Source organism: Pogonomyrmex barbatus, unplaced genomic scaffold (genome assembly GCF_055798465.1).
Source record: "Pogonomyrmex barbatus isolate J1 unplaced genomic scaffold, ASM5579846v1 scaffold23, whole genome shotgun sequence".
Classification (NCBI taxonomy): Eukaryota; Metazoa; Arthropoda; class Insecta; order Hymenoptera; family Formicidae; genus Pogonomyrmex; species Pogonomyrmex barbatus.
In genome coordinates this window covers 752958-767532 of record NW_028297120.1, presented here as the reverse complement: position 1 = coordinate 767532, position 14575 = coordinate 752958, and the positions used below count along the sequence as shown (strand labels likewise).

The window sequence follows — 14575 nt, the reverse complement described above, 5'->3', positions numbered from 1 at the left end:
TTTACAATATGCAAAATAAATTTATACGGATTTATTAATAAAAGGATTGTTTAGTCAGTTTTTGATTGACGCCTTTATAATTTTTGCGATGTGCCGTTCCATCTGTCTCGTGGTCTTCACATCGCGTGTCTTCTAATGGGATTCTCTGCCGGATGAGAAAAACACCGGCTGTGGAAATTGGCGTAGGCGCGGTCGTTTGTGAAATTATCGCGACTAATGAAGTCGACTCGCTCGGATGATTAATACGTCCAGATGATACTAAGTGACATACTACTCGGCGGAATTTGCCAGAAGTAACACACAGATCTGAATTTACTTCTGCGATCGCGTCAAAAGTTTTTTTGAACGATACCAATTTACTTTATTTTTACATATCGCGAACGATTTCGCATTGGATGTGTTATGAAAATTGAAGAGTGTAATTGTAATTTGAGAAAAAATTTAATTTACACGTTGCGTAAAAAATGTAATTTATATTGCGCAAATTAATAAATGAAGAAAAGATACATCTGATCGAAGGGTAACATCTACTTTCACACAGTATCGAATATATGAAAAGAATGGATACTGCGGATACTTCAAAACAATACGCTTCGTAAGGGAATGTTTTCGAGACAAATTGTAACTTTCGAATTTGCAGCTTTTTTTTTCACCGAGTGTATGTTGTACTCTGAGATTTATCTATCTAGTGAAAAATGTATATTCAGTGTCAGAGTGAAAAACTGACAGCCGCATTTAGCGCGAGATGCGCAGCGCGAATATATACGGCGCTTTATCTCGTTGTTTTCCCCTTTTCGATACCAATTAAAAACGCGAACGTTCCACGAACGAAACGCGTATCTTCTCGGTCTCTCGGATTTTTTTTTTTTTTTTCCCCCCCCCCCTACCAAAACGAGCCTCGGTATAAATGAATGTCCGCGGGTGAAGTTCCTGTGCATGGCTGTTTTGGTTGGTGTTATTTGCAAGTCGTCGTGGCACTATGGCTATACATCGTATTGATCGATAGGAGAGATAATAATAGCAACTCGTCGGCACGATACTGCTCTGATTTGATAAGGAAATTCATTAACACGCCCCACTTTGCTCGCATCCACTATCTTTTTTTTTTTTTCTTCTTATCGACCACAGCGCGTCGATATTACAGCATGTTGCATCGCGGCGATCTGGATTAATGTTTTTGATTTTGGTTGATGAAAAATGAGTTGTCAAGCGTAATGGCGACGTAAAATCAATAAAAATGATGTTTTACTTCCACGAACATCATATCTTACACATGTACGGTTTACATAAGCATAGTTTGATAATAGAAATACAAATACCAGCTTTACGTTAATCCATCTACATTTTCTATTCATTATTAATCTCCATTAAATTGATATTTTCTCGCTGTATTGTAAAATATATATGCAGCACGGAGGAAGGAGAAAAAAATTAAATTTCTAAATGTCATTGATTAAATGGTAATAGGGAAAAATTTGAACAGATAGAGTAATGATAATTTATTTAAGAATTAATGTCGCTTCTTACTAGGATGATTAATTCATACAATCATTTGAATTTAATAAACCCGAGGCGAATCTAAATTTAACGTACTATAGGCATTTACATACATTTACACGTTATATACACATATTTTCGAGAGTGAAAGTGCAATAAATTTATGAAGAAAAATAGAAACAAAATACCATTCTATCAAATCCAATTTAAGAATAATAAGAATAACATAAGAATCCTAAATCTAAACATAAGAATTCTACACGATGTAAAGTGGAGTAGATAGCATAAATTACACGTTATTTTTTATTTATATATTTATATATTTTTTTAAAAAAGCTAATATCGTGGATTGTATAGCTTTTCCCGACTTGAAGTCTCATTCATCTTATAATCTATTTGAATATATTTATTATGCATAAAAGAATTTTCGTCGAACTTTCATTTTTAACTCCTTTTCCGTTGTCGCATATTTTCTGCAACGGAAAAAGGGATGATGCACGGGTTTTGATTTTGCGCTATTTTTTTTTCCCCACACACCTGCATTTTACGTTGATGTTAATAATGCAACAGTGACAAAACAGTAATCCGCGATTTGGCACGCTGTTTTTTTCCCCCCGAAAAATGCTTTATCTACCCTTATCCTTTTCTCTTTTCCCCTTTGTTTATTGCGCTCAGCGCCTAGGTAGGAAGGACTTTACGGATGCAGCCGCGTCATTTTTATATTGTCGCGACATCGTCTCTCGTATAATAACGAGGGGCATTTACATATGAGCCTTCGTCGTCCGCGTTGCAGGCAGGTGCAGCTGCAGGAGGAACGTTCGTTGCATATTTCGCTAGAAGTCCGACGAATGCGCGACGAGGAGGCGGCGCCTCATTTCCGATTGTTTCGCTCTCGCGAATGATGCGACGCGAGATACAAAACACTCGGGGATAAGAAACGAAACGGCCAATAAAAGGCCAATTTACGCCAATAACAACACGGGACGAATTATGCGCCAAGTTTTAATCGCGAATGATAAGTCCGATCTCTGTGTACACGCTCCAAGGTAAACTTCTCACGACGCATTGAATCTCACTTGTATATACATACATACTATATATTGCTCGAATTATATAATTCACAATTGAATGAACGCTAATGGCAACGGGGTAAACGTGACAAACAATAAATTTAACAGTAATGCACTAAAAAATGCTATATTACGGCAATATAGGGGAGATATATCATAATAACAAATTGCGGCGTAGCGTAGCGGTGTAGATTTTTATATTTATCAGATGTTCGCATCGATATTTCTACTCAGGTATTGTAAGATGTCGCGTCTTGGTGGCATTCGGGGTGGCGGGTAAAATTCAGCCGCGCCACATCTCGCGAATATTTCGCGTTTCCACCGAGCCGGAATAAGGCGGGCAGAGAGGGAGAGAGAGAGAGAAAGAGAGATCCTCCCGCGATTCCGAGGACTCTTCGCGCCGAGCTGCACGGAGAGGGCTTACTTTTTCACGACTCGTTGTTGATAATGGCAAAGGTCGCGGTGCAACCTTGAGAGCCTTGCGCCGCGCCGTAAGAGGATTCATTGTAATTCAATATGCGCTACGTGGCTGCGAAACATTGCGCCGTGCCGGATAACGCATTGGCGGGGCACGCTCGCCATTGTTGCGGACGCGAGATGAAGGAAACGGATCGGGGGGTCCTCCCGCGAAGGAGGTTAATGCTGTGGCGGCCGTGTCATTTAGCTTCTTACACGACCCACCTCTCTTTTCGTCATCATCTTTATCTGCATTTAGACTCGCGGAGCTCGCATCCTTCCGATAAAATCGGACGTTCTTCGATTTTCCTTTTTCTCACACCTCGCGGCGCGTGCGGCGACTTTTAATATATAATACGTAACAGCACACAGACTTAAACGAGAAATATTTTTTTACATATATTTGTGTATTTTGTATATATGCGTATCATTGCTATTAGTATTAGACTCGCGCAGAACGAGTTTGCCGTTTTTTCCATTTCGGTTTTTTTTTTTTGCGTTAAAATAAAGATAGAAAATGGAAGGCTTTTTTTGAAAAGCGGATTGCAAAGTTTCCCTAGTAGATGGAAAAAAAAAAAAAAAAAAGAGTACGCTAAAACTCGTGGCAACAATTCCGTTTCGATTTTGCTGAAATTTTGTTTTTTCATTTCTTTATTTGACAAACACGATAAAACTTTTCCGCACAATATAATGTGCAATATACATTGTCGATATACATTTGCTCACGTCATCACTGTAATACATGCGGTACACATATGTAATTGGCCGTGGTTGAAAAGACACAAAATTGAACGTTGGGGGAGTGTTTGAGAGCCTCTGCTGTTAACATGTTTGCTGAACACCTCGGCCTCTCGGGAAGCTGCCAAGTTGTTTTTATTGTTTCCCTCGCGCCCTCGATAAACGTTTATTTCCCTCTCTGATATTTCGTGCGAGAGATTCGGCTCACGTATCGGCCTCCAGGGCGAGGCAACTGGCATTTCGATTTTGACGAAAGCTTGGCAAGCTCGGTACTTCCAACGCTCGGTTCTCTTCCATATGGGTTATCCCATACCGCTCCCAGATTGTCATGGTCGATTTTGCCGTCATACTCTAATTTGGCCAATAGTGAATTATTGTAGAAGCCTCTTATTTAAAACTGTTTCAAAAAAATTTAATTTTTTTTTTTTTTTTCAAGATTTTTGCAGCTAATTTCAGTATTTATTTGAATTTTGGCAATTATGCTATTGTTGAAATTTTGTGTTCAGTAAAAAGTTCAGTTAAAAGGCGTTTTGTTGCTATTGTAAATTTCTAAATATTTTGTCGCTTAATAAAACATCTTTCTTCAATAACATCCTTTTTTTGGTTCTTAATTAATTAATTAATTTATTAACTTTTTTTTATTTTTTTATTTTTTTTTTTTACCTTGGAGAATCTTGGTCATTGTACATCTAGGATTCCTGGAAATCTTAATTCGCAAAAATCACAAAATTTCCTGAATTTTAGGTCGGATTTATATGCATAGGTAGGGATGCCTCCTTGCGTGCGATTCACTCGCAGAATGGAATATTTGTGTGGGCTTGATACGAAACCGAGACACGAGATAGGGCCACCAGGATACAGTTACGTGACGGCTATGGAAAGTTCTTATCTACACTGTCGTGGCGAAGTCTGCTCAATTCTGTTGCGCGCTTCGGCGTGCCATACACAATAGGATGAGTTCGAAACAGAGAGGGAGAAGATTGCATAAAATTACATAATATAGCGGCAATGGGGGAAAAAAAAAAAAAAAGGAAAAATTGCACGATGGAACGAAGGCAGACATCGTTTCCTTTTTAATTGTTGTAGCAGCTGTTTTTTATAATTCCATACAAGCATATTTGCGAAAAATTTAGTATGCAATACGGTACTAATAACACAAATGCATATATCGCGTATTTCAATTTATTTTTGAGTTTATGAATATATAGCTGTACAATTGAAATGTATGTTTTTTTTTTTTTTTTTTTTTTTTACGGGGTTCAAAAAACTCGGATACAGATTTAACAGATTTGCAAAATATACAGTTTTTGTTCTCTGTTCCCTATATATATATATATATATATATAAAAAAAACATTTAAATATTATTTACACTATGTATCCGCGCAAAAAGCTTTGAGTGATCGCGTATTAATCCATTAGAAAACTATATAATATTTTAATAACATCAGCAAAGAGTTAACGAGATTTATTTGTAAAGCGAACTCTGATCTGTACAGTTTTGTTTATCATGCTTTTGACGATGTTAAAACTGTAGCGCTTGTACAAATTCAGGAATTTCTATTTGAACTTTTTTGCAGTAAGCGTAAAACACTTGGGAACATCATGCGAGGTAAATGTTTTTGTTATCGATTAGAAATGGTAATCAGCAACGCTGTAATTGATAAATAGCGGTTTAATTTAAGTAAGGAGTTTTCTTTTATTATTATTATTCGTTTAAAAGGTAAAAGTGATAGCGAAAGTTTCCTCGTCGACGAGGGAGGGAGCAAATTTTAAAGACGAACATTAATGTTTTCGTTAGGAAATTGACTCATAAAAATTTCATAAAATTTGATCGGTTAAAATTTTGCTGCCAAAGCACAGTGAGCACAGGCACCTACGCGATGCTGCGACGCGCAGGTGCAGTGTCCTTACTATTGCAGTAGGCCAAGTATGGCCTACTTTCCGAAACAATCGCGCGATATACCTAGAACATCTTGGTGGGCCAATTTGTAAGTGTAGGAGTTCCAAGGGAATGCGTGAGAATGACCCGCTTTCGTTACCTCAGATGTGTCAAGGTCGTGTTTTACGTGATATCAGATAATTTCGTATTTTTCGTCACGCGTTTAAACGTAAAATATAATATTCTGATAACATATCGGATTTTGAATACGTACGCAAATCTGATTTTATTTTAGTAATAATTCAGAAAAATCATGATATATATATATATATATATATATATATATATATATATATACATTTATTAATGTTTTGAGTTTCATGGATATTTTTAATTTTTTTATGCAGAAATAACAAGTAATAAAAAGATGTTAAATATCCATAAACTATTTAAGATCTTTTTATTACTTGTTAGAAAAATTAAATATATTTTGACGTAATTTTTACATATAAATAAAAATATTACGTTATCGTACTTCTGCCTTAGTTACTATCGTATCAGCTAACCCTGAAGGATCCAATTAACTGACATTTCTAGAATAATAGTTGTGATAATGATCCTACTTTTCCACTTTGTCGTCGAGCTGCTAAATAAATAATTAGATGAACGGACGATAGTAAAAAGGTAGTAAACAGTTGAACGGGCCAGTGCCTAAACCGATCGTAGATTGAGAGTGAGACCCCCGACGATGATCGTCACGCGATTTTGACGAAGGTCGACGACAGTACGTCCGAAAGTATACGCACGGAGGAGAGAAGCACGGCGGCTTAAATCACGGCTTTAGTATCAGTTATCACGGAAATTTTTCGGATGCTCGGGTAAGTAGTAGGGACACCGGCGGCAGGTTGGTTTCTTCGGAAAACGTGGCGGAGCGTGTTGGTTACCGTGCTGCTGCCAGCTGGGATTGGTCGAGGTTTGGTGGGTGAAAGGGAGAGATCAATACTGGGAGGCTTTCGACATGGAGAGGCGTAGGCCGTGTTCACCGCGGAGGAACGAGGACCGGGATTAACGGCTGCTACTGGCACGACCTTGATTGTGACCTTAACCTTGATGAACGCCCTTGAGCGAGATACAAAAGCCCCCGGCCACACCGTGCCGTCGTATCGGCAACGACGGAACGAATTTCCGCACCGGAAAATTCGTCGCCACATTTAACTCAACCTGCAGCCGGGTTTTTCGAGCTGTAATGTCGGCCGCAAACTGTGTCTGCGGATTTTATAGGTCGCCCTTTGTATATGTTACAAGGCCATTGAAGCGGCTCTCGAAACGCTGACGTAGGTACCTCTGATATAGGGTAGGTAGACAAACGTACGGTGATCCTGAAAGCAGATAGCTACTTTGAAACTTTTCGTTTCTGATTCATTCGAGCGTGCTTGACAAATTTTCTTTATACATCAGCGGATTGTCATCGCACGTGGAGATTAACGTTTTTTCAAAAGGCACCGCGCCATTTACTTTGATCATTGGCCTTCGGACTATCTGCCTTCTTAATTTTTAACGTGCTACCGTATATAAATCATAAATTTTTCAAAGTAGCAAAGTGCAATCGAACAAGACCTCAATACATGGACATCAAAGATCGCGCTATCATTTAAAATGATAATTCTTACTTATTTTTACACAAATATAAAGGAATTGTAATAAAATTACGACGCTATTAAAATCATGATGTGTTACAGCGATTTCTGCGACAAACATTTTCTTACAGCAGAATTAATATTGTATTTTGATAAATATTTTATTCAAATATTATTATATATACGTATGTTTTATTTAACCTCGTTCATTCTGTTCTACTTAAATAATAATCGCGGCTGCCCCGAAGGAAATCATTATACGTCAACTGGGCAATAAGACTGTGCTCGATTTCCATATAATTAAGATCGGCTGTTATCATCGTCGCGGCCTTGACTATGCGCGCAGTTCGACGTAATAAAGTTTAACCGGTGGTTGTTATGTTCGATTTGATCGTCCTGCCTTTAAAACCTAAATGATCATGTATACACGTCGATGCATTAAAAGCCTTCTCGTTTTTCCACGTTAGGAGCGTTTGTTTGGAACAGAAATAATCAAGCCTACGATTGCAATTACGAGTTGCAATGACGAGAGAGAAAATTAATCCGTATGTCACATTGAGCAACTTTAAGTTGTGATAATCTAAATTATCTATCGGTGAACTCGATTCATTTTTTTCCCCTCAAAAGCCTTATATCGTGGCCGTAAGAATAGATCCGTAGATCGTTATGTTATTCTGCGAGTGGAGCTGTCTCTCCGAGAGGATCGGTTGATTGATTATCTGTGAACGTCTGCGATGTCATTTCGTCTATCGGGGGTGTTCGATCCATCTTCAGCGATCAATTCCTCCCGGTATTTCTAACGGTATTTCTTTTTTTTCCCCCCCCTCCCCCCTGACAGTTTCCCCCGCGGATTACTCTTTCACCGTCCGTTTCTTCCCTCAACTTTCGATCGTCCGTGTACCTTCCACGGTGATTCGACAAAAAGTATCGCGTTTTAACGATGAACGATGGATCGCACCTACAAAGGCCACCTAACTCCTTTGAAATTTACAAAACGCGTATTTATATGCAAATAACAGCACAAAGCACACGATCATTTAATTGCCGTTTTGAAAGTATTTTTTTTTTTTTTGAGATGTAGAACGGCGCGCGATTCGATCGATAATATCGGGATCGTTGGAGCGAAAAGCACGTTTTATAACAACACTGCTACACCTGCTTTTCAGCGGCGCTTTATTAATGCCCTTCTCGATCACGTTTCTTTATTTTGATGAACGCGCAGTTCTCGTGTCTGCGTAGCCGTGTCGTCGGCGCGAGATAACGTAAAGATTAGAACGTTTAGAAAGATTAGAACAGAGAGACGTGAATATGTTATGTGATGCCGGTATCACATATTTCGATGTCATTCGACAATATTCTACGTTACTCCGTTTTTCTCAACAGACTGATCTCAATTATCATTACGTATGTGTCTTTCTTACGATTCAGTTCTTGATTAAAAATGTTATTCTAGTGATTAATTATGAATTATTAAAGAAGGAGGTACACCAGTTTCTATAAAGATTACGTCACTGTAATCATGAACGGAAAAGATTGCTCGATAAATTTTATCTGAAATTATAATATAAATTCTTTCTCAGCTACTAGGAATAAAGATTTTCTCTCTAATATAAAATAGTTTTTTTATTTCATAAGAATAAGACACTAAATTTTACACGAGAGAAAGAGAGAGAGAGAGAGAGAGGAGTGAAGATTAAATTCTCAAATCTTTTATAAGACCTATAAGAAAGATTTTTTCTAATTTAAACAAGATATTTATACTCTTAAATGAGTTACTTATATTCCAATTAAATTATAATTTATCGATAGGATAATTAATAAAATGATGCTCGAAAATTAATTATGAAAAACGGATTAAATTTATAAGATGTTATCAAATCAAATTTTCCAATCGATACTATAGTGACAGTTTAAATACCGTGCTTAAAATTAATAATATTTTCAGCATTTTTAATATTCTTGTAGCTCATTTAGGAGACTCGGAGGTAAATACTTGTGCAATAATCCGTTATCATAAACCATCGTTGCTGTTAAATATGCTTAAAGTTTAAAAAAAAATTCAAAAGATTTATTTCTTTCGCTGAAATGAAGAAAGACATGCAGATTTGCGTTATTGCTTTCAGTTTTCTTTGTTATTAATTTCGAGAACAATCGAAAATCCACCGCGGCTCCGTCGGAGCGAGGCGAAGTGACTTTTCGTGACTTGTCACGTCCGCGCTCGTCGACGAGCTAACCGAATTTGATCGTTCCTGTAGTCCCGTGGTGTGCCGGGAGTTTGCGACAATTGGCACCATGTCAGAGGTGAGACGCGGAGGGAGATATAAGAGGTGAGTGACGTCGTTGCCAACGGTCATCATCAGATGTCGCTTGGCCGCGATTCGTTCGCGGCTCGTTCGTGTCTGTTCGTGCAACTGATACGCCTGTTGTCGTCGTCGTCGTCGTCGTCGTCGTCGTCGTCGTCGTCGTCGTCGTTGGCGACGAGGAGCGCCGTCAGTGAAATCCCGATCGATTCTCCGCGATCATCGCGGATCGGCGAATTGGTGCTTGCGTCTGACGCCTGGTGCGACGCGCGATAACCGATCACCTCCGCCGGCGAATGTTTTTCGCGCGCGTACTCGCCGGAGAGAAAGGGGCTTCGATCGAGGGGGGAAATTCGATCGTGAATCGGACCGACCTCCTCTTCCTCTTCCGACAAGGAAAGGCGTCTTAAAATATCCTCCGAGTTTGAGTGGGACGAACGTCTCGAGCAGCCGCCCGAAATACCGGCGCGTCCGACATGCACGTCCGACGCGCGATGTGAAGAGTTGCGACGTGAGGGTGAGAGATCGCGGGAAGATCGCGAGGAGAGTTGTGATCGCGAGGGTGAATAATCGATTTGACGGTGTCGACGGTTATCGAGGGGAAACGAGGAAGGAAATGGCATTGTTCTCCGGTGGCGGCAGCGGTGCCGGCGGCGGAGGGGGTGGGCCGCCGCCCATTAAACCGGAAGACGGCATCCCTTCCAGGCAACGGAGCCTCAAGGATCGGCTGCGGGAAGGCATCACCGGCGGATTCGCATGGCAGTAAGTAGTAGTACATCACCGACGTGTGATTTACGGAAATGCAGAAAGCTGCCAGCTCATTTTTATCGTACACGACCTCGCCACTTTGCATTCTGTATATTTTACTTTTTACCTCGTTCGCCGGCTATAATTTCTTATTTCCTCGTTCTTAAGAGATTCGCCTTGGAACGTTGATAAACACTACTGGTGTTACATCGTTACAAATGAGCTTCGCTATGAAGAATTACGCAAGAATTGTAAATACTAAGGCACGATCAAAAAATAAAAAGTGTTTTAATAATATAATTTTTTATTTCATAATCGCGAGAACCGAAGGTAAGAAATTATTTTTGTATATAAGCATGATTTTATTATACACACGCAGAATGTACTAAAGTTTTTAGAAATTACATCGATTTATCTTTTTCAGCTTGAATTGTTTTTTTTTTTTTTTTTTTTTCTTCTTTTGTTCGTAAGTTTTGTGGATTTATATGACATGGTTTTCTGAAGAGAGCAAAGTGGCTCTGGAGAATAAGAGATCTCGTTTGCGGACACTGCTGATATGCTTGATTAAAACTTCTGCGCACTTCTCTATTTGAATAGGTTTCATGTTTCTCATTTAACGGAAACATTTTGCTCGAAGCATTTGATATATTTAATATACAATTCTTGCAGTACAGCGTTGCACCGTTCGCGCGAGCCATATCGTAATTATTTATTAATGTACACGCGTTTTATTCATGCGATTATTCACGCAATGTTGCGTCGGAAATGCGATTAATATTGCAGGAAGATTTCATGAACTCGGCGTGCATTTTTTTTTTATACGCCGGAAATTTATTTTATCGATACGTTCTCCAAGACGGATCGTCGCGCCTGGCTCGGTGTATGGCGCGTGTTACATTATAAAGTAAGGATTATCGATCATTTTAATAAATGAGCGGTGTGAAACCGCCATTACCATAAGACCGGATAAGCCGGACACTGTATAGTAGAAGGTGTATCCAGCAGATGGCGGTCATAGGTACTTTGATAATTATCCGCTTTTATAATACCATTATCATACCGGTATTTTTTTAAAAAAATACCGCTAGTATCCAGTGACGCTTCGCGTTGAAAAATATTTTACGCGGCAATAAGAGATTTTATTTAGAATTATGTCAAGGACGATGCGTATGGGTGATTTTTTTTTTTTATCTTTATTTTTATCTTTATTTTTGAATTTGAAAATTTATATGATACCCGTCGCTGAGATTTGTCAGGTGGAATGGAAACTTTTCAAACTCCTTTCCGACGAGTAAATATTGTGACGACGTGGCCTCAGATTTAATGATTTATCCGCCGGGCCTGGCGATTATCCGACCCGCGCAACTCGTTATTCAATCTCTCGCGATCTGATTTTTTTTCCTTTTTTTTTCTCTTTTTTTTTCGGCATACAAAATGAGAGGGAAAGTTATTAAATTGCCATCACCTATATAATGGCCGACGAACCCGCCAACTTGTTCCTTTACACGACCCTGACCCCTCTCTTTTGCCGTTGGGCCAGGCTTCGCCAAGTCCGACACCATAAATTATCCAGCGCTCCAGTTCTTCAGACTCATGCTTGCTTGTTTTATCGTCGGACTCGCGCATGTTGTTTTTTTCCATCCTCCCTGTCTTCCGCAGCGGTTTCCACTTTGTCAGATATTTATTTTTCCACTTTGAAATTCCACGCTCGGTGGATGAACCGATCGCGTGATTCGCTCGCGCGCGTTGTCCGCCTTGTCGTTTTTGCCATATCGATTAGCGTTGAACTTACGATTCCTCCGTGGAGTCGCTCGTGCAGCAAGTATTTTATCAAATCTATTAAATCAGACTGTTGAATTTAAGTATCAAACCTTAATATTTATGATCAATCCTTTATATTAAGTCCTCCGTCAAGCTGAATTTAAGCTAATGCTTCGGCAATCTTTTACATAATTCTCCAACATTCAAATTGTACACAATTGTAATTATTAAAAATCATATTTCTGGAAAATCATATTTCTTATAAACTTTTTCGAATAATAAAGATTTTTTTTTTATTTATTTTAAATCTAATCAAATTTATTGGACCAATTTTATTTATTGGACTTATGAATAAAAAAATTTTTATTATTTGAAAGAATTAAGTAAAATTTAGCTTGATTATGAATATTAATAAATTCTTTATTAATTATCATATTGCAATATACATCCATCGACACATTTATCCTTTATCTTTAATTTTTCCACGATGAAAAGATAATTTATAATTCCTTTACAAAAATTATCCAATATCTATAAAGATAACTTGTTATTACTTGTTATATTAAGGATAATATGTTGTTCTCCCTCGTGTTATGCATTATTATATCGATCTCAATGATATAATAAACTGCAGATGCGACATTAGACGTTTATAACACATGTCATGAATTTCCGATTCGAATCATGGATGCGACAGATACATTGGGAACAGATGACTATCATCCGGTATATATCAAGTAGAACATAAATCAAAATATAATCAGTAATTGGTCATCAGGAATTCTGATTGCTAGTTAGTTTTCTGGTGTTTTCTTTAGATACTGGCCAGGAAATAACCGTATTTCAATTCTTATCGGATGTAATTTTTTTAAATTAGTAATTTTCTTATCAGTTATTGATGAAGAAATTTTAAATAGCGCCATTATTAAAAAAATAAAATTATTCATTCTTTGATTGTTAACAAATATTATTTAAACAAGATTTTTTTTTCCTCCAATTGTCGTACAACTACTGTTTAATGAATTCAAATATCACAAAATAAGTGCGAAAATTAGTTTCTGACCAGTTTCCGATTTGTAAGTGTTGTTTTCCTCAGAGATTTTCCTGCTTATCGTTGGAATACAATTTCTCTCAACCATTTTACATATAGATATGACGCCGACATGACGCACATATGTTGTCTATATAGAGATACTCGATAGATGTATAGGTGTGAAACAATTCGGCGCGTCGTTTAGTACGAAATAATTATCTGATGGCCCAGTTTCACTTTTTGACGCGCTGGAAGCAGATTATCGCACACTTGGGTCTTCAAATACAGGAGTGCAATTATTTCATTTTTGAACGCTTCGTTGATAAGTTTTTATTAATAATTTTCAAACCGTGAGATATAATAATATAATCTAATTTTGATAATAATATAGTCTAATTTTGATTAATATCATACTTGGATTTTAACTTGATTAACGCTTCATTTTGCGTCTCCAAGTTTACGTCACGCATCTAAAATCTGGTATTTACAATGCATGTGCCGCGCCATTTGTCACATATGTGCCATTCGGAACAATGATTTTATAATTTATAAAGTTTGTTGCATAATTTTATATTCAAAGGATGAGTATTAGGAACTTATATTATTCGTGCTCTAAATGATTCATGTATAAACTGCACGTACGTCCCTTATAAAATATGAATCGTGTAAAAGTTTCGCCGCTTTTGTACAGTTGCGACTTACTTTTACCTCGATTACGAATGTCTTACTGTAGCTACATTAATACAGTTTCAGTATTTTATACAGTTAAGCAATTATTACTATAAGATGTAGCCATAATTTCTCGGAAATTTAATCTTTTCTGACGTAACAAGTAAAGCTAGCTCTCTCTCTCTTTCTCTTCCCCCCCCCCTCTCTCTCTCTCTCGCACAGTTACGTTATAATTACTTATACAAAAGAATTGAAATTTATAATTAAAATTACGTTGTCCTACGCCGTTGGTAGGAAATTCTTTTTCGCTATTTGTGGAAAATGCTTTCTACAGCGGCCATCAAGGTCACGGCCGATATCGAGTTCGGATCGGTAACGAACATATCGATTGTTCCGGTAGGCCGCCTCTTACATCGAGAGGAAACAAAGGAGCAGCCCGCCCGACACCGCCCTTTATGTGCGGGCGATGTATTCGCCCTGTGTGCACGGCGGCAGCGACTGAGATGTGCCGTCCGCATCTATGCTATCGAGTTGCCGTTATCGTCTGCCATCGGATACACATGTGCATGTACTTACCGTCGTACCATACACATGTCGGCGGCACACATATTTCCCCGATGTATACACAACACACGCGAAATGACCGCGAATTTAGATCGCGTTCCCGAGGTCTTCGAAAACAATCCGGATGACCGGCTTAGAAGCATCCCGCGGAAACTTCCGCCACTGTGGACCATTTCAAGATTATTATCCGGCATCGAGAGAAAAGAGAGATAGAACGAATAG

The 14575-nt window shown here is 38.3% G+C and overlaps 1 protein-coding gene and 1 long non-coding RNA gene across 6 annotated transcripts in view; one reads left to right on the top strand and one right to left on the bottom strand.

Annotated features, from left to right (window-relative positions):
- The window catches only part of mtd (TLD domain-containing protein mustard), a 147895-nt gene that overhangs the window by 19464 nt on the left and 113856 nt on the right, over nt 1-14575 (top strand). For 2 of the 5 annotated variants that reach the window (XM_089078476.1, XM_089078474.1), the window contains exon 2: nt 9403-10341. The exons of 2 other annotated variants lie outside the window; for them this stretch is intronic. In XM_089078476.1, coding sequence (XP_088934602.1) covers nt 10196-10341 — 146 coding nt within the window. In that variant the 5' untranslated portion in view covers nt 9403-10195. The remainder of the gene's footprint in view (nt 1-9402; nt 10342-14575) is intronic. One more of the 5 variants, XM_089078475.1, reaches the window with a different exon arrangement.
- On the bottom strand, nt 3657-4636 carry LOC148936329 (uncharacterized). Its single transcript, XR_016139601.1, has 2 exons — nt 4425-4636; nt 3657-4112 (listed from the first exon to the last, which is right to left on the bottom strand). It is a non-coding gene; the product is annotated as an uncharacterized LOC148936329 (long non-coding RNA).